Genomic DNA, 27469 nt, shown 5'->3' on the forward strand with positions numbered 1-27469 from the left:
TTTGTAGAAGTTTGTTGGTTGTAGATCATTATTTATGGCAAGAAAATAAAAGTGAAGAAGTCAGCATTGGTTTGGGTGTAGTAGGAAGGCTACGAACATTTCTTCTGGGCATGCAAAATGCATTTAAAAACACCTGAGAGGAAATGTCTAATGAGGGGAAAATCTTGCTCCAATCTAAGGACAGAACTGTTAGCCTGGAAGTGCCACAGCTTTTCTGCATGTTATCCATCCCCTTGAGCAAGTACATAAACCGTTCCATGTCACCATTCATTCCTAATGACTATAATTATGTAATTTTATATATGTATATTTTTTATATATATATGTAATAAATCCACCATTTTCAAAGTGTCTTACAGCATCCCAACATGGAAAATATGACAGAATCATCTGCAACATAGACACTGTCTGTGTAATCACAGAGGGGTAAAAGGCCTGCATTAATATATTAACTTTTGTCTTTGGTTAATAGATTTTGTCTAAACTAAAAATCTTTTTGTGTACATTGATCCCATCATCACATAGATCATAGAATCAAAGAATCATAGGATGGTTTGGGTTGGGAGGGGCCCTTATAGGTCATACAGTCCACCCCCCTGCCATGAGCAGGGACATCTTGCACTAGACCAGGTTGCCCCATCCAGCCTGGCCTTGAACACTTCCAGGGATGGGGCATCCACAGCTTCTCTGGGCAACCTGGGCCAGTGACTCCCCACCCTCACAGTAAAGAATTTTTTCCTTATATCTAACCTGAATCTACCCTCTTTTCATTTAAAACCATCAGCCTTTGTCCTGTCACTACAGGCCGTTACAACATCTCTCTCCATCTTTCTCACAGTCCCCTTTAAGTATTGAGAGGCTGTAAGAAGGTGTCCAGTGATGACCCACGAGAATGAGATGTGCGCGTACCATGCATACAAAAGTGCAAAAATCGGAGAAACACAGAGATATTTTGATTACTGAGTGGCTTAAAAAGAATTCAGAAAATGGAGTGCAAAAGCTTGGAGCTAGTGCCTTATTCAGGGTTTCTGAGTTGATGTTTCTAAGCACAAAATAAAAACCTAGAAATATTCCCACCCATAAGGCAAACAGACATCATGCAAGTTCTGCTGCAGGTAGGTAACAGCCACAAAAGCCTTCCTGAAACCAGAACAAAGAGTCTGATTTACTTTGGGAACACACTCTGGCAGCAGCTATGTTATTAGGAAATCACCTGATTAAGTGTTTATCATTACGGTCTTCCAAATACCCAGTGTCTGATTGGGAAGCTGGTGGAAGATACAGTCTTCAGCTTCCCCCCCCTAACTGCCATACTCATGTTAAAAAGTCAAGTAGTAACAGCGGTGGATGTTTTGGGTCCCTAAATCTCAGTGGGATGTGTAAAACTGTTGATGCACAGAGTTGTTTAAAGGTTTTAGGAGAGGCACAAATCAGCCTCGTTTTGTGCTAAATTGACACAAAGTTCTTTTGGGGAAAAAAAATAGTAAGACCACAATCAGGGAAAAACCCTGGAACCATGGATGAGAGGCACAATCATATACTTTGAAGTGTTAATGTTCCTAAAAGCAAAGTGAAGCTGTAAAAATAGTTTTCGATTCCTGATGTTCTCAGTCTCCGGGTCAATTGAACCCACTGTTGACATTTTCTCTGGCTTTTTTTTTTTCTCTCTGCTCAGCTAGATGTAAGACGTGCCTCACAAAGAGCAAATGCACTCCTCAAAGCCCCCATGTCCTTCTCCCTCTCCCTCCCCGACGTAATGCTCAGTAGATGTTCAGATATTGAAGGTTCCCCATGTATTAAAAGAGCACGCTGCAATTAACAATCGTTAAAGCGTACCCTTTTATAAGACACCACGCAGCTTTCACTGCCTAGGAAGCCTCCTGACATGCTCTTTGCCGAAACGTTGGTTATATTTCCCATGGCTAATAAAACTCTTTTGTCTGCCTTTACTTGGAATGGAAACAATACTTAGGGGAAACCCTGCATGTGTCCTCTCCGGGCTGTTTCAGCACCAAGAACTTAGATGATTTAACGGCTTCTGGGGCATCTGGCCCGTTACGCTCACGTTTTGACATCAAATATTTGACCTGCACAACCTTTTAACTGTAGCTAAGCGTGAGCAGAGTGCCCTGAAGCTTGCTGAGTGGGTAACAGAATTTTCTGTGGCAGAATAAACTACCTTATCCTCAGTCCTATGTCACCTCTGGCCGCCTTCTCGATGGGGAAAAGAAGGAAGCCAAACTTTCAGGATTTGCTTACTTTGCCGAGTTCCGCATTTCAGCCACGGCAGTGTGATGTGGCTGTTCATTTTCTGGGCTCGGATTCGCTTTAGCAAAGCAAATTTATAAACAGTATAGCATCAGCTGAGCTACTTACCCACCCAAATAAATCAACGTTCCTGTTGGTGGAAGCAAGTGTTCAGGATCATGATTCTTCTGGTTTTAACACATTCTCTCTTTCTGTGCTGCATTATTCCTACTCCATAGCTGTTTGTGGAGCCCATAAGGATCGTTAGCTGATACTTCAAGCCAGATGAAGAGGAACATTGTTTCCAAGTTTGTTTTGAAGAGAGCCAGGCTTTTGGGTTTCTTTGTATTATTGCCGCTTGCTTGTGACACAGCAAAACGCTGAAGTCAAAACAACTTACTCAGCGGAGTAGAGAACAAAGAAACTGGTACAGCATTTAGGATGAGAAAGGACAAACAAAGATAATAATTCACATGGTCATCAGAATGGACATTTCTCGGGACAGGTTGATGGAGTGAAGGAGTTAGCAGAGAGAAGCAGATGATTGTGATAGATCACGGGGAGAAGAAAAGACAAGACATGCTTACTGAAGCATATGAGACCCCCAGAAACCACACCAGTCAGCAAAAAATTGAAAAACACACTGCTGGCCCTTTATTAGCTTGTTGCTTTGCCCAAAGCAGCAAGCTAAGTGTAATAAATAACCAAACCAATCAATTACGATGTTTGAAATTAAGGCTATGGCTGAAGCCACCAGCTGCTTCGACAGTGTTTGTGAACTGCGTTCTCTCGGCGGCTCACAGGCTCTGCCGTCTGCCCCTCCTCTCCGAGCTGAGTCGTGCAGGTACTGCTGCCGTGAGCCTGGTGATTCCTCACCCGGGCGAAGCTCCTAAAGAAGCTAAGGAATGGATTAAATAACAACTGCTTGATAGTTAACAACTGATCTTTCCCTGAACAATGAAAAAAAGAGTTTCTCTTGTTGGAAGCTCAACAAAAACAAGTTAATCATCACCACCTGAGCGCATGGTGCTCAGCCTGGATTTACAGCAAGCGCAGAGAGTAAGCGGCATGCAGGCAAGACAGAAAGTCTTTTGGGCTTCTCATTTGAAAAACGTAGTCAGTCTCTTCGCACTAAGGATACTCCATATTTTCAATGCATATTTATTGAAGGCTGTCAGTAAATTTTGCACAAATAGCCCAGGGGAACACACAAACTTTGGAAAAGCCAGGCTTCTCTGCACAGGCGCTCCACCCTCCTCAGCTCAGCTGTAGCTGGCTCGACCTGGAGAAGAGCTTGGCTGGTCAAAGCACCTTACTGCACCGGTGACAGCAAAGCCAAAGCCAACACAAGTTGAAGGACCACTCCTGGTAGGAAGAATGGTTTTCCAAAGCCCCCTGGTGTGGCATGGGGCAAAGGGGAAAATGGGAAAAGTTGGGGTGAGAAGGAACAGCTGAGAGGCACCGATGCCAGAACGAACAAAAATAAAAACGAGAAAGAAAGGGGAGGAAGATGAGAAAAATGCAGAATGAGAGAAACTGAGAAAAAGAAGAAGGTTAGGAAGGAGCAAGGGAAAGCTAAGAAAAGAGTCAGAGGGACTTGGAATAGGAAAACCAGCTGCAGCTGAGGCAGTGGTTGAAAAGACACATAGCTTGTTTGTTTGCTCTCCCCTCTCTTTGTGGAATTAAGCATAAGATATGTGGTGGTTACATATTCCTCTTTCACCTTCAGGTTCAACAGTCAGACTTAGAATAACACACTCTCCAAAGTGAGATCTGAGGTTCGCTTTTTCTCCTAATTGAAAAAAAGCTGAATTCCACCACCAAATTACTCACAGCTAATTTTGACTCAAGTAAATGTATTGCTTTCACTCCTGTCTCCGGAATAAACTTGACTGTAATTATCTGGATAACTGTCTCACTCTACACTGGAATTATATGATTTCTGTAGAAGTGGGAGAATTGACTGTTGCAGAATTAATCATATTTTTGTGACATTCAGTGTTACGAAAAGGAGCCTTTCAGCCTGAAATAATCATTGGTTTGTCAATCTTCAATAAATCAAGGAAGAGGCACACAAGATTAAGGAGAATAGAAACAGTAAAACAAACATTAAAGAAAGAAATAAATGGGTTCATTTTCCTCTTACATCACTGTTCCATTTCAGTGTTGGACAAGGCTTCTGTGTCCCAGCGTGGCAGGTCACACCAACACAGCAAGAGTCGAGGACTGAAGTGGTTCTATGGCCCTACTGGTGTCAGAAGAGGGCAAAAGCAGCAAGCCCAGCTGCAGTGTATTGCACCTGGTCTCCTTGTTTGTAAGGTCAAGTCCTGGACCAGACGGATCCAAGGTGTTGATCATCTAAGGGCATGGGACACTCAGAGTGTTGCAGTTATTTAATACCCAAGTACCTAACAGGTTTGCAGGCCTGGAATTAAAATCTAGGATCCTGAGTACAGACCCCTATGGCTTGTAATATCAGGAATTCACACCGGTTACACCTACATACCTGGGTCACTGAGCCAACCACTGTGGGGCAAGGAGAGAGGGATGCCTGCAAGGCCAGTTCTTGCGTAGACTTTGGCAGTTACCTTGTGACCAAAAACTCCTCACAGCGCTCTGGGTCATTTCTAGTGTCTGAAATTACTTCCTCAGCATAAATGCTTTCCTTCTGTGCTTAAAGCTCTTACTCAAGGAATCGAAAACCTGACTTCAGAAATCATCCTCTGCCCAGGTGAATGTGAGCTTACACACCAGGACAGGACGGCAGCCGTGTGGGAGCGGAGAATCCTGCACACAGCACTCTCCAGAACCCAGGTGGATCGGGGCTGTAATGTAATGTAATGTAAAATTAATAGGTCACAAAGGAACGGAGCCCAAAAGGCAGCTTGATTACATGTCGTTTAAGAGAAGACTCCCAGCTTGTAGCTGGGAGGTCCCATGGCTCTGCTTCCTGGCCTGTTGATTTATTTCACACAAGACAATAGTTTAGAAAAATGAAAAAAGGAACAAGGAGGGACAGTTAGGGTAATGCTCATTATTGTAAACTCCCCTTCCTGGCCCCCTTCAGTGAGAAAAAAGGGTTTACAAGCCTTCTTCACAGACTGGGGATAAAGACACTGCTTGGCAGGGCTGCGAGCTCTTCATGCTGAGAGCTGGAGAGTCCATATCCACCATCTATGGGTGAAGGGATTAATTAGGATGAAGGATTTAGATGATAAAACAGAGAAGAAGATGTACTGTGTTTTTTCTGGTTTTTCTTTAGGACCTCAAATGTCCTAAAGTAAGAGGCAAGTTCCTCCACAGCCAGCTCAGTATAGACACATGCTATGGGATACAACCAGTAACACCTGGGACCCTGCCCGCTCCCTGACCATTTCTCCGCGTTCAGAGCTCAGACTATGCAAGAACCAGAAGCGGTTCATTCAGAGACGATTCAGGTTTCCTCCTTCCCTCACCATGTGCAAATGAGGAATTCAAATGATGGAGAGCTTCCTACCTCTTAAAATTTTGCCACCAGAATGGGAACTGCCTCTCAGGAAAAGAAAGTACTGTGGTAATCGCCTAGAGTCCTGGCTGCAAATGCATTTACTTGCTTGGATTTGACACAAACCAGTTATTCTTTGACCCCTCCTGACTGAAGAGCTGTATCAAAGATTTCCAAGATAGAAGCAGATGGTCTACCAAATAGTATTAGTTCCTTCTTAGGAGAACACTTTATATTTTAATTTAGTTCCCAGTTGCTCTTAATAGGGAAGAAAAAAAGCTTCCAGCTGAAGCATCACATTTCTTTGAAACCTTCAAGGAAGTGACTAGAAAGACACGTTATAAAACGGAGCAGTTAAACTCAATGTTTGTTCAATGCAAAGAGTCAGCACTTCCTATTCAATGTCTTCCTAATTACCCCTGGGGATCAAAGACTTTCAAGTGATTGCCTGTCCATTCAAACTGCTAATAGATGATCACTGGCCCCTCCAGTGCTATAGTAGCTTGCTGGATGCTTGTAATTTCCTGCAGGAAAGGGAAAATGCAGCTTTAAATGGGTGTATTTAAATATTTTAATGGGTATTTTTAGGAGGATTTTTTTAAAGCGTCAACCTACAGTAAAAAGAGACATAAAGGTGGTGTGGCTTATCCAAGGAGCCGCCTGCTTCAACACAGTCTGTAATTTCCTTCCCCTTCTACGCCGTTGTGAAAGTAGAATAGGAAGCTGAAGGACGGACCTCGGCAACTCATTGCTGCTATTAGGCAGCTTACTGCACCGGAGAAACTTATGTCAGCCCCCACAACTCTAGTAAATTTGGTGTTACACATGCTCAGGCCTTTCTCAGTAAAATAATATTTTCCCTTCTGGATGCCCTTTCTGGCAAAGACCATATTCCTATAAATATTACTGAGATATTTCTTCAAGATCAAAGTCAATTATAAGATGGTCCCACTGTACCTCTAAATGGAGTTTTAATTTGTGTATATAATATTAGAAATACTGGTTTTCCCACTGGGGTACTCACTTCAATTAGAGAAATGAGGACAGGCAGCCCTACCAGAGGGCCTCTTACCTTGCTTTGCAATTACTAAAATTCTGGGCTGGTCTGTTGTGGACAGTATAATTTTACAAATGCTGTTTCATTACACACATATAAACTGTGAGACCCTAATTAAAAAGGGTGTAATTTACACAGGCAAATCAACAACCTCTCATATGCTTCCTTCCTTATTATCTTTTACAGATATTGTCAGAAAACCTGCTTTCCCAAATCAATACAATAGGTTGCTTAAAGACTAAAAATTACAGTTTGCTGTTTAAAAGTCACAAGCAATACCTGTCGTCTTCTATCACCCAGCACAGCAGAGGTGGGATCAGAGTTTAAATCTAGTATCGCAGTTTAAGGGTTAAGATCTAAATATTGTTGTAGAACGTGATGCATGAGCTGATCGCTCAGATGGCTGTCTGCTCATCTGTCCTTCTGAACACGAATGTGATTTTGTTACACAGACAAGGAAACGATCTGAGAGCGCTGCTTGTGATTTAATCCTAAAATCAGCTGAAAACTGCGTTAGTGTTGTTAGTCACCATGCACGTTCTAACAGGACCGGAGCCCCCGTTGGGCTGTGCTAGCTGATGTAAGAAAAATTAACAAAATGACAGTCTCTGAATCCCGTGATGGCCAAAGCACAAGTTTAACTTGAGCTTTACTCAGCCTGAGTAAATCCAGCGACTTCAAGAGCGTGATGGAGGTGATCCAAATTCAGTAAGAATTTACACGTTTTGTAGATCAGGGCCAGAGCGCTCACCAGCATCATCCACACTGAGCTTGAAAGCAGAATCCTATCAGCTTGTTGATTTTTTGAAGAGATCTGAAAAAATTTCATGTGCACGGGTATTCAGGAGCATCTCATTGTTTTAACTGCTCCAGATAAATTCACAGGTATGTTTAAAGCAGGCTAAGAATATTTTCATTTATTTTCTGTACATAAGCTTGAAAAAAAGAAAAAAAAGAGAAAAAGAAGCAGATTGTTCCAACAGTCACTCAGAGAGGGAAAAATTCCTTTTCTTCTGCGCTCCCCCCGCCGTACAAAAGCTTGGCAAATGGATACAAATGTACAGCCTGGGAAAGCTGATAAAGTGGGTGACACAGCACAATTAATGACACTAGAACTTTTCTTTCTGTCCAGAGACCATGGGCAAAATCCAGCACAGTACTTTCAGGTACCATAAATCTAAGTGAATGGTTCAGATCAGTGTGAAAAGCTCTTTCAATAACGAAACTTAATACAACCTGATGATTTGTTCCCTTGGACTTAGAACTAAATCCAGCACATAGATTAAGGCAAGCGCTGGCAAGTGCAACCCACAGTGTTCTCTTAAAAGGCCCACAGCCATCTTTATATTTAATTACACCTAAAAAAAAGAATTTGCTAAAGAAACTCAAAGTTCGCCAAGTCAAGCACTCAAAAGTGAGCAAAGAACAGAATTCAGATTGCTTGTGCGCTTTTAGATCAGCCTCTGTATGCATATGTACTCTGTAATAGCCTTTAATTTCCTCATCACAGGCTATTTTTTTTCCACTGGCCCAACGCTGAGCAGAACAATTGCACAGAAATTGCCACTCAACCCTGGCAACTCCAGCATTGTAGCATGTTCAATTGCTTTCTAGGGATGCCATATGTGCAGCCTGGTTGGTAGCAGTAGGAGGGGGTTGGAAAGGGAAGGAATACACTCAGTGCAGACAATTTTGCTCCTGCACTCTAAAGAGGTTCCTACTGAGCACGTGTGAACTCAGATTTTCTAGTTTTGTGGCAGCCAGCCCTGGGTGGATCGGGGATATGATAATGCACACGCTATTGTTTGTGCTTCCTAAGAGAAAAGAGGTGTCACGATTCTCCCTCACCTCCATGCTTCTGCAATATGAATATAAAATAACAGTACATCCAACAGCCGAATTCTGCGTAACTGAACGACTACATTCGCAGTAGGGATCCAGACCCCTACTCGCACGAGTCTGTCAGGGTATGTTCACCTGCGATTACTTAGGCCATGATAATTTAGTTTCATCATTAAATACGAATGTATCGAAGTGGTTGCTCAGGGACATAGTGCATTGTCTTGTTCCTTCATCCCCAAAGACTACAGTTTTAGTAGTGAATTCAACAGTACCAAGCAGTGGAACCTGATAGTCTATACCATTTATCGGTTAGAAGGGGCTCTACATGAGTCTGGCTCTGGTCAGCCAGTACCCTCTGAATTCCTGTACGCCATTCAGCTTGCAAGGACCAGAGATCTCTCTCAACAGACACTGTGGGTGTGACCACCCTTAAGAGTTTAACTGTATAGAAACGTACCCACCCTGGAGCAGCTGGGTGCCCAGACTGGTCCCACGTATATGTTTCACAAGCTGGAGCAGCCCATGACCCAGCTTGACTGCAGGAGATATACAAATATAAATAAACTATCAGTGACCGCTTGGATTAATACTGTTTGGAATAACATTATGCTTAGATTGTGGGAATTTTGTTCACCAAAAGCCTCGGGAAGCCCTTTTGAGGCTCAATTTTATTTTCATTCCTGCCATAATTAAATGAGATTCTGCTCCACTGATAGTCCAATTAGAGTTTTTTTAAAATACTTAGTGTAAGCATAGCCATCATCTCTGCTAACTGCCTTGTTGTGCTTTACTTTTTAAAGAGTCTCTTTGCATAACGAAGTGATGCCACAGTTGTACCAGGCAAGCAAGGTGCGATGTTGCTGCTGTGTTATGCGCTACCATATTTGAAAACAGCTAACATATGCTGTTCTTATCATCTTTCTAGGCAAAAGCTTCTGACTGCAATAAGGACAGGCTTGGAAGTTAAGGTATGATAAAATCAAATAAAGCGGAAGATACAGAAAGCCGGTGATGGTGGTTGAGTTTATTAGTTTTTCACTTAAACACAGAGATTCAACAACCTCTAAATATCTATTTATTGAGCATCAGATTCCAATATCTCACAGTGAACTGCATAAGTGGTCCTCTTGGAGCTTTTAAGTTTCAGCATAAAAAGTGGTGTTGAAATCTTGTCACAGAGGGAAAGAGAGGTTTGGACTTTTTGTTCTTTATTTTACAGGTCAATGAGTATGTTACCAAGGTAGTATACTCAACGACAACACTTCACTTAACACTATAAAGATGTATATCTGCCACGTAGCTCAACTTTAACTACAGGTAAAAAGACCTTAGAGAATGCATCACTGCACATATCCAACAGAAACGTATGACCTGGCTGCAAATCACTGTCTTCTAATTTTTGTTAGAAAAGGACAGGAGAGAAACACTAAACTATCGCTGAGGAATATTTTTCACTCTTGGTGACACCCCTGATGAGCTGACTTGTTACCCATAAAAATGTACGGTATTTAAAAACACTGAAAGAAAGCCCATTACGGGAAACATTTCTTTCTCTCTCCACTTAACTGCAATTAAATTATGTTGTTTCACACTAATTAGTATGAAATAAAAACACGGACTCGAGGAGAACTCCTTCTAGTAGATATTAAGATCTGTAAAATTGATTCCTTTTCAGCGTCTGTGTGCAAAGGTCAATGTAAGCCGTGAAATGAAGATTATAGCAGCACATCTGTGCCACTGTCATAAAGGCAAGTCCAGCACTTTCGGTGTCAGCATGCTGTTATTTTCTTTTCTGGGGGCTTATAGCAACTATAAAAACTCACTAAAAGCAACTGATAAAAGCTTATAGAAGCTGAGAGCCCGTATCTTACCGCTTAATAAAAACAGATGGAATTTAACTCATCCCTCCTTGTATTAAAGCTTCTTATAGTTAAGAAAGGATCAGGCGTCTAAGGGGCACACTGTGGTGTTACTGACTGATGTGTGGTTTCGTGGCGCTCTGATGCAAACCCCAAGATCAGATGGAGCCCTCTGGTAACAGAGCCCCAACCCGCTTTCAACCAGTTAAAAGAATCAGTCATACTGGTGGTCTACTTGCAAATGGAAGTCATTCTTCCACTGATCCCGCAATGATGAAAGAGGATCGGACTTTGACAAAAGGACCTCTTTATTCAGTGTCAAAATAGAACAATAAGCAGAAATAAGAAAAGTAATATATAAAACCGCAGAACAATAGGAAAACACAAAGTAATTTATATAAATCTAAGACCATGCAGAGAGTTGATAAAGGAAGCTGAGGACATGAAGAAAAAAACATGGCTTGAAAAAAACAAAGAACAATAGAACATTTTTAAGTGCACTGAAACCCAGTAAACTGAGCAACAATATAGCTATTTACTTGGAGATGGGGAGACTGTTAATAATGGTACAGCAAAGGCTAAAGTGTTCAGTAAGAAATTTTGTTCTGGTTTTAGAAAATAACTACGATAATGCAATTATTTCACAGGAAATAATTTTTTTCCCAGTCCATTAATAACCAAGAATTATATTAAACGACATCTATTCAAGGACAAACATTTTTAGATCTGCAGGCTCATTTAACTTGTAGCCAGTAAATGAAAGGAGCTAGCAGACGAGGAATCTGACTCCCTGATTAATACTGAACCAGCTACCAAGAGAATAGAACAGGATTAATGCTGAACAGATATCTAAGAAGGGAAAGAAGAGGATGCAAGTCACTTAGTTTGGGTACCCTGACATCTACTACAGACAAAATAACGGAAAACATACCACAGAAGTCTACTGACAAACTATAAAGAAAGTGAATGTGTGGTAACTCAGGCCAACCACATTGCTCTTCTGAAAAACAGATGTTAAGAAACAAACAGTTGCTCATTTTCTGACAGGACTACAGTTTAGTAAGACATTCGATTTAATTTGGTATGACTTTTGGTTAAAGAAACAAGCACTTTCCAGTGGTAAAAAGCAATGTATACATGTGCTTAAAGACTAACTGGAAGACCTTAAAATCATCATCACTGGTGAAAAAGCATCATATATTAATATTTCTTGTGAAATTCAACAACTGATAGTCGTCCTGAACTTATCCAACATTTACATCAATGTTACATAAGTAAATATAAAATCAGGGATGACTAACCATGCAGATGACTCAAAGACATTCAAGTGACAAATGCAGTGGTGAGGACAGAACGGATAAACAGAAGAGCTGGACAGCTGCTAAGTTTGAGTGATTCGAAGAAAATGTGCTTAAGGTTCAAACAAAACGTGTCAAAGGCCAGCCTATACGCTCAGGATAACGGACCGCAAGTTGCACCCATGAAATGGGATGCTGGCAACTGGAAAGCAGAGAGTGAGAATTGCTTAAGAAATAAGCAGAAGATGATGCTATATAAAATATCCTGATGCAATTTTTAGAGCCAAAAAGAGCTAATGAGATCCTTTGTCATGTAAGTTGGGAAAAAAGCAAACTGAAGTGGGGATGTGACTCAAACGGTAGAGGAAGTAGCTGGAGTTTACTAGGCTTCAGTGGCCTGAGGTCATCCCATGTGATCTGACAGCACTTATGGCTTTTTAGCATTGAAAACTAAGCAAAGAGTTTTAAATGAAAATAAGGGGAATCTTCCTACTTCCAATAAACACTGAATTAGTTCCAAAAAGATGCAGTACTTTACCAGGATCTTCATCAGTGCAGACTCTGAAGAAGCGTTAATCGGTTTGCACAGCATAAATTTTGCCGCTGAGTTCAGAACATGTCACCTTCAAATGGAATACCTAAATCCCAGTACTTCCCAGTTTGCCCAGACTGGGCAACTCTAACAAAATTAGCGGGTTTGTATTATTTGCTACTATCCTCTTCCAGGAATATTTCCTGGCACTGTCTCTCTTTCAGTAGAGTATACCTCATCGTATATTTCTCTTACCCCAACACATTTAATGTCAGGTTACATGTCTTATTTATATGAAACAGTGAATGTTCTTTAACTGAGTTTCTATGGTGAGATTTTTGACACTCACCTGAATGAACTGATCTTCACAAGAATAGCTTTAAAGTGGGAACTTGTACCTTTACCACCTTTATTTTAAAGCTGTGGTTAAATCACTTGTACTTCCTTTACTCTAAACTATAAAGCTACCCATAGCTGCTATCCAAATGTACAATGCAAAATCCAAACCAAAAAAATAACAGATGCACACAATCCTCTGAGAGTACAAACAGCTCTTTCTGACTTTGCAGGTGATGGAAAAGAAGATCTGAGTTACAATTCACACAGCCTTGCACCTAAAGCTGCAAAGACACAACAAAAGAGGGGAAATATAAGACGGAATATAGTCTATCTTGGTTTTAATTTTGTGTCTTTCTCATTTCTTAGACGATTTCTGTCTTGTGTACAGGTACTGTGCTAACAACCAAATGCCTTTTCTTGGTCACGTTGGCAAAAGGTATACATATCATTCCTTAATGTAGCTATACTGAGTTGTACTTCAGGGCTCTATCTGTGTTTTACACAACGCCATGTGAGTGCATGTGGAGAGGAGGAATGTCAGTAAAGTGGCTGGTGCTGAAGCGTTTGAGTGATTCACTATTTCACTGTGGATCTGACCAGGGAAAGATAGTTTTGCCAGATTCCCGCGGGCAGCTTTCCCGAGCTCAGTGCTACTCAACCAGTTGCTTGTAAACTTTACACACAGCAGCTGCCCTCACTTGTTCCTTAACAAGAGGGAAGTGTGATAGAGGCTAGCGCAAAGCCGTGTGATCCTCCCATCTCTCTGCTACGGAACAAACGATGCAAGAAGATTCCTGCAGCTCCACGCACCTTTGAACGATCAGCCAGAAGCTCACATGGGGCTGAGACTAATTTCATGTCTTAGCTTGCCCAAGATAATTTATAGGGGCAAAATTTGGAGCTATACAAAAGACAAGAAGATCATTCCCAACTGGATTGAAGGGTCAACGCCTGTCTTGATGTATATTCCGTCTTCAGTCAGGTCAATCTCCAGAATCAGGAATACATGAAAATATAGGCAGGCTTTTCCAGGGTTGGGCCAGCTCCTGTTGCACACACTGGGACCAACGCCATCAACTCTGGCTGCACCTGAATGAATGCTAAAGTAAATGGAGCAGCTTCACTTTAAGAGGAGCATGTGCAAGAGAAGAATAAGGCCCGTATTTCCCAAATGCCACTGGGTGTGAAAGGAAGAGCTAGATGTCATTTAAACCGTACGAATTAGTGAGGGAATGGCGCTAACCATGCTTGTACGCATTTGGTACAATAAGAGCCAGCTGTAACAGAAAAAACCGTCATATTCAAGTTCTACTCTAAAAGGTAAAAATGGTAGTGCCGGGTCCTGATGACGGCACCTCTTAACCAGTATCCTGAAACATTAATTTTCACAAACATTTATAGTACGTAAATTATATTACTGATAATACTACAGCACTTCTCAGACTGGACCTGACAGATTTATAGCTTAAGGGTAAAATGAAGCAAATGAGACCCAAAGTTACCGAGAGAACTGTGTGCAGTAATTTTGTGAAGATGTGAAAGAACCAAGAAAGGACCTGGAAGCTTCTCTTTCGGTGACAGATTGACTTCATAATGTAAAGGCTTTGCTGGAGCAGATTGTTTAGCTACCATTTCTGCATTTTATCTAAGATGGAAATAGAAAACTTTGAACGATCCCTGTAAATCAAAAGAACAAATGGCAACAGTAGCAAAAGAGAACTTAATCTGGGATCAGAAAAGAAATATTAAAGCAGAAAATGAAAGAAACTTGTTGGCAGGGTAATAAATTGGTTTATATTTTAACTTGAATAAAAACCTTAATATCAAGGTATAAATGTAGGATTAATAGATATAGCTCAAGTTTAATAATTAAGCATTAGCAGCTTTCCCTATTGATCTCAAGTGGCATGTAAACACCATGGTAATTGGTACACTATACATCCAGAGCTAACTAGGTAGATAGCTAAGAGCTTTGGAGAGCTGCTTTAAATTGGGTTTATTACATAGCCTCAAAGAATCATGGACAAACTGAGCTAAATTTAGCTTTCAGGGTGATTTTTAGACAATAAAAAGAAAGACACTTTATAAACACATCATAGTCCTAGCACAGTTTTACTGTCAAAGCGTTTTGCCTGTAGAAAGCAACACTGTTCTTTAAATGAAGCTGCATCTGTACGGAGTTCAAACGAACACAGGGCTGAAAAGTAGAGAGAGAGCTCTGATTCCAATCAAATGAATGACTGTTTTGGCTTCATAATATGTTTTCCAGCGCTGACTTTAATCTAAATCAAATGCCCATCTTTCTTGCTGTTCATGCAATGCAACTGCAGCACATGCTTAAGTATAGGAAAATTGCAAGTGCCTAACTACATCAAATTGTACTTCCATCTAGTCTGGAATCTACATCAGGCAGAGGATAATACCTTCTGTTTCAGAAGAAAGAAACTATTCTCCATCACTAATTCATTTAGAAACTGTTCCACGGATCTAGCCAAACAGCTGCTGGGCACAGAGATCTGGACAATCAGACGGGTCTTTTCTGTTTCTAAACTTGGAAATCTTCCCCCCAAGTGGTACAGCAATGTCAGAGATTCCTTACAGTGCTATGCTAGCAGGCCTGGCACCTACCAGATCCAGAAACATTGCTGGCAAAGTATCTGGACAGCAACATACCTTGTAGTATTACCTCTGCCATAAGAATCTCGCTATAAATTAGCCCCCAAGGCAGAGCTCCATGCCATACAGACCCCATCACATCCCAGCGAAAGCCATGAAATTTTGCCTTGTCCAGCTGTCAACCGAACGGACAATCCTAAAACAGGAATTTAATTTTAAAGCGGTGTCTGTTTGTGACCTCCTGGAACAGCAAATTTGCAGGTCAGTTACAAGCTGCTTAAAGAGGCCTTTCATTTCAGTGGTTCCTGCAGTACCGTTCCTGCCATTTTAATGTTACAGCCCAAATCTGCCACTGCTTTTCCCTTTGGTGTTCTCACCCCACGAGACAAGCTTCTGCGGAGCTCACCAGATTTGCATAAGCTCTGTGTGCGCAAAACTTTGATGTGCGTTGTCGTCGCTGCCTCAGTGTGTGTCTCTGAATATTTGAAAAGGTGGCAACAAGTCAGTCAAAAGCCGGTTAATTGAAATGAAAACCAGCTTCTGGTGTTTAATACACCCTGTTATATTTTGTTTGTCATTATCTCTCCAGACCAGTGACTCAGCCCTGTAAAACCTTCAGCTTGATCACAGTGTTGACACACGACACCAGCCGTTCGGCTCCCATGGACTTTTATTTATGTCTCCTCTCCTCTTCTTTGAAAAAAGTGCAGCAAGATAAATGAGCCTCAGACTATTAAATACCATAAAGACTCTCATAAAATAATGAAAATCTGCCTTTTAGCCTTAAAAAAAAGATTTAGCAAGTGCTTCAAATGAATTTAAAAAATGAACTGGCTTCAGCAAAGAAATTCTGCAACGACCCAATGCCTCGTTGTTTCCATGCAGCTCTGCCTGCCTCAGATGGCCGCCCATCACAGTTGTCTCTCAGCATCTGTCACACAAAAAGTGTTGCCAATAGCAGAGTCCCTCGTGGATCTCCTGATGTCTCCAGCTCCACACACTTGTACAGGTAGGTAAGGCCTGCGATGGGTTGGTCTGAATATTTAAATGGGTGACTGTAATGTGCCTGATGCTGTGAAGAGCATCCTGAAGCCCTAGACGTTACTCTGAAATACTTCCATTAACCCATCAGTGGATAAGAAAATAGAATAAATGCCAAGCCACTGCCAGCGGACCCGACCCAAAGTCCATTCACTTAAATGGGATTCTTTCCAATGACCTCAGTTTGCTTCGGAGGATGAAAACAGTCATTAAAAAGATAATTTCTGTGGTTGTTTTAACTAACAAAAGCAGGTGGAAAGGAGCCAAGTTCCCAACACCCATGAGCTGTTATATAGATTAGACCTTCTTACTCATGATTAAGTTATACCTTACCACTCAAACAGTCCCCATGGCATCGAAAGGAGCAAGATACTGCTTAAATGAGGAAAGGTATCCACAAGAAAATGCAACTCTCTAAATATAGGGGAAAAACACCAAAACTGGAGGAAAAACCGTAATTTGTTTTGCAAACAGACCAGGTTATTTAAACGGATGAACAAGTTCCTGTTACGGACTGTGTATTTTCTATCAGAATGCAAAATGTCTCCACTTAACTTAGTGAAAGGACAAACATTTTGACTCCCTGATTCATTTTTTTTTCTTTTGGGTTAGGTGATACAATTCTCATCTGCAGCTTGACAGGATGTAGAAAATAATTACAAATGAAAAGGTTATTCATAATTTTTAAATGAGTTAATTAGTAAACCCCGCCAGAGTCACTCATTACAGTAATTAATAATTGATTATACTTGAAATTAAACACAATTTTTCATCAAAATCTAATTAAATATCTGCCTTTTTGCTCGTTGATTAGAACACTAGGTCTGGTAGAGACAATCTTTGCTAAATATGTTTATGCTGAACCGAACTATCGAATTTGATTTTTAATAATTGATAGTTCCTTTAGAAATTAGTAATTATGACCCATAATTACAGCAGTTCAACCTGATCAGCATTTCTGGCACCTTGCCAGCCATCCACGGAGCCTGGCAAATGCCACAGAATTCATCTGAATGGGGGGAATAAAAGGATGGGAGAGCACTCAATGGACCTACCTTTTAACCACATTAACCGCGATTTTAAACAGGAGCCTGAGCTTTTCAGAACTCTGAAAAGGGCTTTTGAGTTGGAGAATACCAAATGGCAAAGCAAACTCTTCTCGATCCATCAACCGGCACACGCCTCCCCCATCAGAACTAACAGGCACCGCTATTCTGAGCTGTAACGATACTCTCTGACACGCTGAGATAATGTCCAAAGGAATCATGTTTAGGGCAATAGGAGAATACCAGACAAATGAGAAAGGCGAGTCCAAATGTACGCAGCAAATGATGAAAATTGACTGCATATTTCATCAAACTGCTGCTGATTTAACGTTGGTTAATTAATCATTCCCGCTCCTCTTACAGGAGGCATAAAAGTGACCAGAGTATGATGCAAGGCAGAGGTGGAAAAGTATCAGTCATTAAAGAAGGGTACATAAAAGGAACACAGTAAAAGCAATCCTTTGTGGTAGTGCTAATTATACTCATGTGAAATGAAAGCAAGAATCTTTCGATCCAGGCTAAGATTTGTAATTCTAACCACAACCTTCTATAGATCATTAGTGTACAGGAAGTCACAGCAAAATCAAAAAGACTCATTTGTGCCATGAGAAATAAGCTTTTTTTATCTATGGTCACATCTGTAAATGTCTGACAACTAGAGTTTGCACCACTGACAGTTTAAAATAGAAGTCTAGGAATGGACCTTTGTAAGACATTTATAACACAAATATCAAATCTAACTGAAGAAGTGGTGGTAACACCCCAGCTTTACGGGCTGAAAAATACAATTTTCACTTCTAACAGTTCAATTTCTTTTGAAACAAACACTGAGAACGCTTTTTTGCAATGAACACTGACAACCCTTATAAACCAAAGAAATGTAGACCATGCACAGCTCAGGGAAAACCCACTGCTTCTCCACCCAAGTAGCAAATTTCCCCAACTCCCCCTACTCAAAAAAGGCCCTCTTCGACCACAATCTAAACTCAGCCCTTTTCCATCCTCCCGGTCACCCTGCGAACTTCAATATCGTTGGTTAAATGGCTAGGATGTGCCACCAAAACCACATTTTTATGTGTCAGGATCTTGGTTCTGACCCTGCTCCTGTCAAAGTCAATAGCAGAGAATTCCCATGGACCTGGGCACGACCCTGATCAGGACATGGACCTCACTGCCTGCTTTAATGGGCTGCTTTGAGAAAACCTGGTGGCTTTTTCTCACTCTAGGTACACGTCCCTCTGCAGAAAGTAAACAGTCCACGCCATTGAAGAGAGCACAAGGTATGACTCATGTCTTAAAAAGCTCTTCTGGCTCTAGGACATGTGTTAGGCTCCCTACCATACCACTGCAACTGCAATGAAGTCAACAGAGGCCTTATTTCCCCATTACTTTGCACCACGATCTTGACTCTCAGGTTTCCAGACATTAGTATTATGGGTGGGTTTGCAGAGAAATGAAAATAAAAAGCAGAAAAATACCCCAGAAATTAGCTTACCTATGAAATACGCCAGCAGGATCACCAGCGTGACTGAGATGACAATGGCACTCAGGGCAGCGCACTTCCAGTTACAGTACTTATAAGGTTTCTTCAGGTTAAAGGCAGGCCTAGAGAAGGTACTTCTGGGAAGGGGCCTAGGGGGAGGTGAGTACACAGTGCTGGATGTCAAGGGATATCCCGGCGACGTTGTACAAAAGAGGGGAGAAGTGCCTCCAGGTTTGAACAGGAAGTGCCTGAGGGAAAAAAGACCAACAGCAAGTGACTCCTCACACAAATCGAAGCCGAGGGAGACATGGGGTGGGAGGATGGCAACTGCTGCCAGGACGAGGAAAGCAGCTCCACACAATGCTGGCTACGGACATGGATGGCATGCACGAAAGAAAAGAATAAAAATCAAAGGCAAGTCACACAGAGTAAAGGAAAACAAAACAAAACAAAAACATCACGGGGCCAACAATGCCACAGAGAACTCTTCAAGGGCAGGAGTCCCCTCTGTGGAAGAGCTGGCGTTAGAGTGAGATGAATACCCCAAGCACAGCTACGACAGACTGGTGGCACGGGCAGCACCGGGGGCCTGCTCACGCTCCCACAGAAATGCCCTACAGAGACTGCAGAGGAGCATGGGTTGGATTAAAGAAGGGAGGGCGTTCACCAATTCATTGATCACTGCATGAGAGCGTTTTTTGTATGGCATCGGTGAATGGAGATGGGGAAAGAGAAAGCTTAAGCCATTCCATAGCACCCAAATTGTCACAGAGGGGAATATTCACACTGTCCCCACCCAGCAAATTTAAGTGGTGGACAATGGCATGGCTAAAAGCATCAAAGCCCAGAATTCAAGTCCTGTGTATCGCTAGTGGGGAGAGGCACCTGCTTCCCGAAAGCAGTCCAGAGCACCTCAGCTTGATGCCTACCGTTTAAAAGTGTGAATTACTGTCAAAGGCAACAGTGTTTCCTGCCCAGTGACACATTGGGAGGCACCGTATTTTGCCCGTTACTACAAACGCAGCCTGAGAGCCAGCCTATTGACGACCATGAGTGAGACTCATGAAAATCAGTGCAAAAAACCCCCACTGCAGCCCATGAGTTCCTGAAATGAAATGTCCAATGGGAGTTCTCTCCATGGGACTCCTAAATGAAAAACGTAATTTCAGTGGGACATCATGAAATACAAGGCATTCAAACTTCGGGAATGAAATCTGGGAAGCGGATCTGACTTGTCTATCACCATGCTGATGTCAGACAAAAATGCAGCTTGTGAGGACTGAGAAACATCCCCAGCACAGTTTGCACCTTTGGCCTTGGTTTATGAGGCCAGATTTGCAGCCAGCGTAAATGTAGTCAGCACGGATCCATGGGAGTCAGTCAAGCCAGTGGATTATACCAGATGACAACGTGGCTCTGGTTTCCCCTTGAAGTCACTTGTGCAGTCACAAGGGGAAATGTCACATGCAGAAACATCACCATGCAGAAAAGCCATTGATTCGTGCAGTATAAGGTAACACGTAATTCTCCGAAATAGGTGTTTGCACTATTACAGCCATGGTTTTATCAGTACTCTAAGCATGACTGCTGAGCATTAGAGAAACGTTCATTATTTGTACTAATGCTCTACATCAAAATATTGATTTTTACAAAGAGTCAGATACTATCCTGTGTTTTGGAAAGTATGTATTTAGACATAGACGTAACTGTTCTGAGCACAGAGGTACCTGCAGTGTTCACATACACCAATTAGTTCTTCAGTTAACGATGGCTACCAAATTGGAAAAGGCCAACACAAGGTCAACAGTCTTGGCACTAAGTGTCAAGGTAAAAGCTGCTTATATCTTAAAAATCAAGTGATCAAAAGTTAGGCAAAGATGCCAGAATGGGTGGTTAAGTCAAAATCAAAGGCTTGGCTTATATACACCACTAACAGACACTTGTAAGATAAGGCATGTGGAAAATATCAGTTTAACAATGGAGTATCAGGCTGCCAGCACAAAAATGGTCTAAGATTTTTATGAAAATAAATAAATCTTATTTTACATGGGATTGAAAACTGCTGTAGGTACTTCTTACTAATGAACAGCAAGGGAAAAAAAGCAAATGGTGTGCGGTGGCTCACTAGCATATTAATGAGTCTACCATTAATATGTACAGGACACAGTGCTCCAAGCCCCAGACATCATTTTTTTAAAGCCATCTTGGAAGAGGCCAGCAATGGTGTTGCCCTTAAACATCATTGGTATGACCAAATGCTTTCATGCAAGGATCATAATGACTGTACAGTAAACAGGAAGACCACGTAAGTGTCACATACCCATCATTGTAAGCACCGTCATGTCGGGAGGAGGTGAGAATGTCCATCTCAATGAGGTTGTCCTGCAATGTCTCTAGGAATGTCTGCTTTGCTATGTTTCTACATACATATGGAAACATGAATGAAGCCAGTGAGTCATGCATATATGAAGTGTGATCTTATAAACCACAATGGTTATAGTGCAGTTGCGCATGGAATTAGAATGATGGACCATATATTTATATGTATAAGATGCTACACATATACATATATAGCTTTTAAGAATGTTCACTTCTCTATATATACACTATATATATGCATATACACACATATAAGCACACACGCCCATGTGCATGTATAAAAAAAAGCTGATGTCTCTGTTCATTTCACATTATTTATTGCCAGTGACACATGAAACCTTCTGAACTGCTGGATTCAAAAGTCTCTATTTCAATCCAGCACAGCTGTAACCTTGTTATACTCCTGCATCTGTGTTACCGCTACTCTGAAAAGGCACAGTACAATATCTGTACCCCACTGTGGCCAATACCTTGGTAGCACAGTTCCACCTAACTTCCTCACAGATTTCCAGGGAAAATCTATCACTCCTTTGCTTACGTTTCAGCTTTGCATTTGAGAACTTTTTAATTACCAATTTGATTAATTTGTTTTCCTTTGTGGAACGATAACTTGCTATCTAGAAGTTTCAAAATGCAAGTTTTGCTCTATAGGAGTATTCCAAATAAAAAGTCTCTCAGTGATAAACAGATAGAAGCTGGAAGAAGATTATGCTGTAACCCAAATTCCAATACCAGATACTGACTGTAATCTGGATAATACAGGCAACAGGCGAGATGCTTAGGGCCTGCACATGAAAAAGCCCGCTTTTGACTTTGCACACAATAGTGGCATTTTGAATTTCTGGCCTCCCCGGCATTGACAAGTCACATTTTGACCTATATATGCTAAACTGTTTTGTACTTTTTGAGAAGAATTGCAGGAACATAAAGAATTAAGTCAGAGGCACAGCTGGAAACAGACTGTGTCTTTCTCGCCTTCAGACTTGTTTCTCAAGACCTGGCAAAAGAACATTCTTCCCGTCCTTTTTAAAACAAAAAACCAGTCCTGATTTTGCCCGTGTCTGTTCTCAGCATCCAAACTGAATCTAAGCTTGCATGTGAATAAATTCCCCGGCCAAACCTAGCTAAAGAACACAACAGCATTGTGACACTTTATCATTTACACAGGATTAAGCGCTTACAGGACATAAGTGACGTGTGAACTCAAACGAGAACTTCTCTGTCAAAGAAACTGGATTCAGGTAACATGCTGTACAGAGAGAAACCAGCCCTTTCACATTATACAAACCTTGATACTGTCCCTTCTTTAATTTTCATTTCTACTTCCTCCTCTTCCTGCTGCTAAGGCCAGCACTTGCTAAGCTCAACTCACTGCTTCTGGCGGCCTCTGGGCTGCTTTGACAGAACAGATCGACCCCTTGATCTGAATGAAAGTAAAGTGGCTCCTATTCATAGCTCTGGCGTAAAGTGGATTGACATGCATGAGCTGTGTGCCATAGCACTTGAGACATCAGTTCATCCCCAAGTGTCTGCAGCTTCCTCGCATTCCCTGGGAATGCAGGAAAGGTTGGATGTCGAATTCAATGCAAAAAAGCAGCCACATATGTGCATGCACAGAGCATTTAATGGGCAAGAGGCAAGGCATCTAGCAGCACACCGATCAATAAAAGTTCATCAGTAGTTAAAATCCATGTCAAATTGGTTCCATGACTTTCAGTTGCGGTCGTCAATAAAACAGAAGAGGGGAGGGTTATATAATCTTATAATGTATGTATTTGTAACAGAGAGGTCGCTGGGTCACCGAGGTGACTAACACATGACTGTCCTCACTGAAGGCTGGACAGAACCTGCTCCCTTGGAGATCACCTGCGCAGAGCTGTCTAGTTACAAACCACTCGCCCTTCTCATCAGGAGTTGTGGTGGCAGAACCTGACCTTACATGGCTACCACAAGAAATTTCCTGGGAATGGAAGTCTCCTGAAAGCAGTTGGTTTGTCAACTAAATGTCCATCTAGACGGCATTTATTTGCTCCTGTAACGTCAAATGTAAAGGAACAGGCCACAGAAGAAGGAATACTGAGGAATAAATATGGGGGGAACTGACTTACCTGCCAGGAGTGACTGCTGAGCAAAGATCTTCCCATCACAACTTTGATAATATATTGCTTTTAAGGCAACAAAAAAGGGAGCAGACAGGGAAAGGAAGAGGAGGAAAGAGAAACAGAGAAAAGGGAGTAAAGGGAAACTAGTGAAAAGAAGGGAGAGGAGGGGCTCTTCCTTTTGCGACATGTAAAGTTCTCAGACATAGGATATGCTAGTTGTGTCAGCGGTACACTTGTGCTACACAGCTCTGCTCGCCTTCGCGTTACAGTATGGAAATTTCCAGGCAGTGACAAACCATCCTAGATCCCCAGTTCTTGAAACTTCCTGGAGTCCACAGCAGACAAAAACAAGCCTCTCCAAACTCTGGGGTGCTTAAAATCTATAACTGTAGGCACGTTTTTCAGCCTGTGACAATCCCTGTTTAAAAGACGAAGCTTTTTCTTCATGTTTTCTCTCTCTGTTGACTAATATGGGATTTAAAAAAATTGATATTCAACAGAAACACAATTCCATTTTTGACATGAGATTACTATAATCTCCTATTGCTATACTTCAAAGGCCTTAATTCTTGGATTAATGTCTCTTGGCCAGGATTTTTTTTTTACATATTGGACATTTTACTCTGTAGGTGGAGGTCTTTTTTTGGTTCTAAAAATCTTTGCCGTGAGGAAGGTCGACTTCACGGAAGACGTGGAACTGGGCATCCAAGTTTGCCAAACAGCTCTGAAGCCTGGTCTTCTATGCCTGCAGGATTCCCGCTGAAGGAAATGGAGGACCTCTCCATGTCAGAAGAGCAGACTATTAGAGCCGAAATTTGTCATGGAGTTACTGATCATCCATGCAGCACAGGCTCTTTGCATTATGCCACCATTATAACACATTTTATTTTCTTAATGTTGTTCAGTGAAGGAACAGAAGCCTGTCAGTCGTGCTCTGTAAATGTGCTCATTTGCTGTTTAGCATAAAATCACACATTCTTTTCCAACATGTTCGCTGTCTGAAGGGACACTGGGCAAAATGACACCATTCCAACCAGTGTGTCAAAAGCCACAACATCGGTCTCCAACTGACCTGTATTCTACCTAATCAATAAAATGGTTAAACTGAGATTCACACAAATGTGACTGATCCGTGATGCATGTGAAATCATCAAATGATGCAGAAGGATCTCTTCGTGCAGGCAGACCTCCAACATCCGGTCTGGTTAACAGCGATAGCATGGCCAACCCCACTTGCCGAAAGAACTGTCTGCTTCAGATCTTGAAAAATTTTCATTCACAGCGATTTCATGGAGAAGAAATGAGGACAGTCTTTAAGGATGTATTCTTTTACAATTTAACAGGAGCAGTCCAGGACTAGCCAGATAATTGTTCTATGAAATCCTGCATTTATTAAGATGTGGTAGACTTGTCTCTCCATCTCCCTCCCTGACTGCCAACAGAATTGGACAAATGGGGGCAGGATGTTTTCAGCAAAAACCTTTTATCTCTGGCATTCCTCCACTGATCCAGCAGCAAGGACGTTTCTTCTCAGCTGGAAGTTGGTGGGCTCTGAGAGATTCCAGCCAGATGTGAGGATGTCTTGGCACTGTTAGCACAGTATATTATCTCTTCTCTAAAGAATTCACAACCTGGTTTAGAAAAAGGCACAGGGCTTCCTCGAGAATGATAGGGGATTATTCACAAAAGGGCTGCAGGAGTGGGGCCTAAGTATTTTTTAATGTAATATTTTTTACTTTTTTTCAGAAGAAATGACACGTAAAAGTCACTGCTTGGGCATATATGCTAAAGAATTAGTAACTCAGTATAATTACTGAAACTGTTGCCAAATCACACTTGCAGTACTTGCTTATAATTTTGTCTTAATCTTTTGGATCCAGCTTCTTAGTTGGGTCTTTTTAATCAAGCAGTCAGAGAAAAATTAATTATCCTTAAATGCCGTTAAATGTTAGAATGAGGTCTATTTTGGAAGTTTCAGAGGGCCAGCAGACATAGCTCATTCTCAAAAAGATCGACAGACGCGTTCATTTTTAAAAACCATTTTCTTAGCAGAAGCGGGCAAAACTGGGTACATTTTGTCCCAGGATACAGATACAGCTACCACGGATCTCGGTGAGATTCCCACAGGCAGTGATATAACAAATTTGGCCCCGGCTCAGTTTTCAGTTAGTATGTTTTAAGCTGTCTAAAATCTTTCTTTTCGTTTTGAGAAAGTAGGACAAATGAGGGAAACACAGCACCTAAGTAAGTGCACCATGTTGGGCCTGGAAGACTTCTCTCTGGACTGAAAAAGGTACCATGTATAGGGGCTAATGAATCCAGTATCTCCAGTGGTTTCTCAGTAGCAAAGGAAACAGTGAAGCGAAACCCAAAACGTCTGGAGAATGCAAAAACTGAGTTTCAGGTGGGACAGCAAGAAGTAGATGCACTCACCGTCAGATGGGAGGACTGAGGCTGAGGGAATAGGACAACTCCCTTTTCCAGAACCTACACAGAACCTAAACAAAGCTATGAACTAGAACAACTCGGTGCACTCTCGTCACCCTTCGTGTGTTGCACGGGTGGAAAAGAATGTAAGAGCTAAATGGAAACATCATTAATTGACTGATGCCCTGCTATCCAGTGTCTCACACTTGCTGGAGCAATGTCGTAGGATAGTAAAATGCAGCAGCCGACCTCTCCTCATTAGGTGAAACATGATCAACCTTTGCTGAATGATGTACTGCAGAAGTACCTGCTTGACGAGGCACAGCTAGAAGGCTAAATCTTTTCAATACATTGACTGATTTCAGTTTCTTAAATAGGATATTGATTTATCCTACCACATAGGAAGAAAAGACATTAAAGGAAAATAGAAGAAAGAAAACCAAGAACATTTTAATCTACGATCCTGATTCCAATTTTATATGAGGAAAATAACCTTATGAGCAGCTGTTAAAGACAATATTTTTAGTTCATGAAGAAGAGCAATTTCCTCTTCTCCTAGCCCAAATAAAAAGACAGAAGGAATAATAAATACAACTCAAAATGCATAATCCAAACACCAGTTCCCAAACTGAACAGCTAGCTATACAGATGTGTGTATTTTCCATAACGTCCTTAGCACACACAGTCAGAATTTTTTAAAGCACTAAGGAAAACGACCTACCTAGTCTCCAGCGGAATGTTACTGTTAAGTAACCAGTTGTCCTGAGCATGGGCCGGCTCCTGGGTGCTGGCTGGTTGTTCTCCAGAAAGTGAGTGGTCCGTAGGAGCTGGGCTGGGGTTGCTGCGTGGAGTGAAGTTCCCTCTGTTTAGGGAATTGATGGAGGCCGCGTGATGCTGATTTGGGGTGTGAGCATGTGATATTGGAGGCGGTGGAGTTCTAAGTCTTGAGTGATTTTGAAGATTTGGAGGATGATCTAAAACATAAGTAAAATATTTTTAAGGTTCATGATCTGAGTTGTTCCGTTCTGCACTCATGTATGTGCAGGCACTCCTGAAAATTATGAAGGCTGGGATGCCACATAGCCTAAATCAAACTCAAAAGGGTAACATAGCCTTGTTCCATACGCTCTAATGACACATGCATTGATCACCCAGCTGGCTAGAAAAATAGTTCAGTTTCATGCACAAAACTTATGAAAGCTTAAAGCACTGCAAAAAGGCTGTCCTGACAGCCAAGTTAACTCCAATGAACAACTGCGGGCTGCAAACTGCACTCTATCTGTGACACTGATTTGTGGTAAAGCATGAAAAATATAACCAGCCTGGACAGATAACACTTCAGAGCGATTTTATGATGGATATACAGCTCCCTGTGAAGTTTGTTCTGCCTGTTTTGCCAGAGAACTTTCAATAGTTAAGTCAACAAGAAGACTGAGAATACATTTAATCATGGACTGAGTTTAGGGAAAGCCATAAAACTGTGTCAGGGTTGTACAATTTAACAAAATCCAGTAGTTTGTATTGTTAGAGATGTATTCAAACTGAGTAAAAAGTGCATGGGGCATAAAACCTGAGGTGTCAGGAAAATGAAACAACATATGGTGAAGAAAGATGTAAAGATCAGTGATACGGCTGCTTTGAGTAAAACTCAAAGTGTTTGTTAGCTAGGAGCCTGAGGGAGGTAGATTGAGGAAGGCAAACATCTAGGAAAGACCAA

General features: G+C 41.6%; 1 protein-coding gene across 6 annotated transcripts in view; it reads right to left on the reverse strand.

Annotated features, from left to right (window-relative positions):
- TENM4 (teneurin transmembrane protein 4) overlaps window positions 1–27469 on the reverse strand; it is a 609630-nt gene that overhangs the window by 189176 nt on the left and 392985 nt on the right. For 5 of the 6 annotated variants that reach the window (XM_075076073.1, XM_075076149.1, XM_075075986.1 and 2 more), the window contains 3 exons: window positions 26474–26726; window positions 21165–21263; window positions 18857–19092 (listed from right to left, as the gene is read on the reverse strand). In XM_075076073.1, coding sequence (XP_074932174.1) covers window positions 18857–19092; window positions 21165–21263; window positions 26474–26726 — 588 coding nt within the window. The remainder of the gene's footprint in view (window positions 1–18856; window positions 19093–21164; window positions 21264–26473; window positions 26727–27469) is intronic. The other variant, XM_075076381.1, reaches the window with a different exon arrangement.

This window comes from Phalacrocorax aristotelis, chromosome 1 (assembly GCF_949628215.1).
Source record: "Phalacrocorax aristotelis chromosome 1, bGulAri2.1, whole genome shotgun sequence".
Taxonomy (NCBI): Eukaryota; Metazoa; Chordata; class Aves; order Suliformes; family Phalacrocoracidae; genus Phalacrocorax; species Phalacrocorax aristotelis.